Source organism: Arachis ipaensis, chromosome B07 (genome assembly GCF_000816755.2).
Source record: "Arachis ipaensis cultivar K30076 chromosome B07, Araip1.1, whole genome shotgun sequence".
In the NCBI taxonomy this organism is placed as follows: Eukaryota; Viridiplantae; Streptophyta; class Magnoliopsida; order Fabales; family Fabaceae; genus Arachis; species Arachis ipaensis.
The window spans coordinates 102415738-102418404 of NC_029791.2; the positions used below are offsets into that span (position 1 = coordinate 102415738).

Genomic DNA, 2667 nt, shown 5'->3' on the forward strand with positions numbered 1-2667 from the left:
TTATTGTATATATTCATGCTCTTTATTGTATATACGAGTAAAAATCTTGAATAATTCATTGTATATACGGAGTAAAAATTTTGAATTTGTAATGCAATTCTTTTGTTAAAAATTATTATCATTTTACTTGATTTGGTAATTCTTCCATTTAGAGTAATGTATCATTTTTGTCTCTAACATTTTCGTCTGATTTAAGTTCCTAAAGTTTCAAATCGTCTCGATTTTGTTCTATCGTCAATTATTCTGTTAATAGGTCACTAACGGTAGGACAACAACATTAAGACGATTTTGAAACATTATTAAAAATTTAAATAAAACGATTTAAACGTTAAAAACAACTTTAAGACTTACCCAAATATTAAGGACAAAAATAATACTTTACTAAAAAAAGAACAAAACGAACAAACTTGGGTTGGTTGAGTGGTCAGCTCACTCGTCCGCTTAAGCAAGTGTCGGAAGTTCGAATCTCGTCTTGTGCATGCAGTAACCCATTGGCCAGCAACAGACTCTTAAATGGAGCTCCGATCCGCGACGGATTAGTTCGGAATACCGTGGTCAACAAAAAAAAAAAAAGAGAAAAACGGTTTTTTCCCACACAAAATGTGCCATATATGTTTCGTTTATAACCTGCTCTCTTTTGATGGAGTATAAATAAAAGGGTCCTTGTTTTCTTCATTGTTCAGCACATATGTACTCTTACCAAAGAAAGTTGTACTTGTTCATGCTCTTTTCGTTTCTTTAGTTATCTATCTACAAGCATCCGCCATGGCTCTCTCTAAGCTTTTACCTGTTTCCCTTATTCTCTCTTTTCTCCTTCTCCAGCACCTTATTGAAGACAATCAATTGGTAATAACCATATATGGATGCTATGTTATTTCTCATCAATTATTAGCATTTCGTTCTATTTATATATGTATAACCCTTTTTTTTTTTTGTGTTAAAAATTTGTGTAATACATATAGGTATCTTCAGAGGGACTACATGGTTCTCTTACCGTTGAGAGGATAGGTACAAATTGACAGTATAATTGAAATTTCGACCTATCCATGATATTTTGATTGAATGAATGAATTAATTTCAGATTGCAATGAAGCATGTGACGTAAGATGCAGCAAAACATCACGGCCGGACCTATGCAAGAGAGCATGCGGAACATGCTGCCAACGATGCAACTGCGTTCCACCGGGCTATTCCGGCAACCAACGAGCGTGTCCTTGTTATTACAACCAAATCACCCATGGTGGCAGACGCAAGTGCCCTTAATCACATCAACAACTTACTTACAATTCTATATCTGTATCACATTAGATATATAGGTTATTTCATAATTGAGATTATATTTATTTTGTTTGATATATAATATGCCAGATACAAGGAGAATGATAAATTCATAAATATTTAAATAAAAACTTAGCATATTGTACTAGTTGATATGAATATCCACGACAATAATATATAATATATGCTATATATTTAATATTTCTTGAAATCAACCGTTTCCTAGATTGTATTGTTGTTTTTTCTTTGGGTCTGAGGAAAATACTAGATCAGAGGGCCAACACTACATTCAGCTTAAAAAAGGAGTTAGTAGTTAGTTTTGATTTAGATGTAAAGTAAAAATAAGGAAGAAGTGTTGGAATGAATTAATTTTGTTAATGAGTGATGGTAGAAGGTAGATTGTGATAGGATCAGGTGCAAGTTATTATTGTGATAGGAACATGCTGTGATCGTTGCAATTGTGTGCCTTCTGGGACTAGCAGTAACAATTCCCATGTTATGCCAACACCAATATCCTTGATTACCACTTCATTTTTATTTTTATCAGCCTGTGAAAAATTTTAATAGTGAATTTTATCATAAGAATTGAATTTCAGTTAGAATTAAATTGAATTAGAATTTAGAATAAATTAGTAAAATTATAGAATTGAATTATTATAGTGTTTGAAATATTTATCAAATAAATTAAAATTTTATAATAGACAACTTTATCTTTTATTAATATAACATTATATTTAAATAATAATTGTTATTAATTAAAAAAATTAAATGGTTCTTCATGATTGATTCCAATGACAAACTAACAATAAAAAATAAACATGAACTATCAAGAACCAACTTCTTATGTGATCTAATGACATAGCAAGTAAAAAAAATTAGTTATTAACAGTAAATTATAATAACTAATTCATGTTATTAAAATAAAACAAAATTATGTCATTTTTTGTTAGTGTCATGATTGATACAACTTTACTTAAAATGTTCAGATATATTGACAAATATTTGGTATCATTAATCTAAGTTAAACACATAAAATCTATACGTGTGAATAATTTTTTTGATCTACATAGTAGATCTTTTAAAAAAAATAAGTATATATTATACAAAATGAGTTGAAGGAAAGAGAAGAGAAGGAAATGAAGGTGATGAGAGAAGAGAGAATGTGTGTTGAAAGATGGGAGGCGTTAAAAAAAAATAAATGAGAAAAATTAATAAGAACTAATTAAATGATAAACATATTTTAGACATTTTAAGTTTTAAATGAAATTTAAATGGAATGAAATTTTAAATTGGATACATTTGAGTTGGAATTGATTTTAAAAAAAATAATGAAATTGAATTGAATTTCATCTAAATTATTTTAATTATTATTTTTGTTTCAAACACCGA

At 28.8% G+C, this 2667-nt stretch overlaps 1 protein-coding gene across 1 annotated transcript; it reads left to right on the plus strand.

Annotated features, from left to right (window-relative positions):
- On the plus strand, nucleotides 671-1431 carry LOC107608577 (snakin-2-like). Its single transcript, XM_016310331.2, has 3 exons — nucleotides 671-846; nucleotides 963-1008; nucleotides 1082-1431. The coding sequence occupies exons 1-3, from the start codon at nucleotides 766-768 to the stop codon at nucleotides 1261-1263; spliced, it is 309 nt and encodes a 102-aa protein (XP_016165817.1). The 5' UTR covers nucleotides 671-765; the 3' UTR covers nucleotides 1264-1431.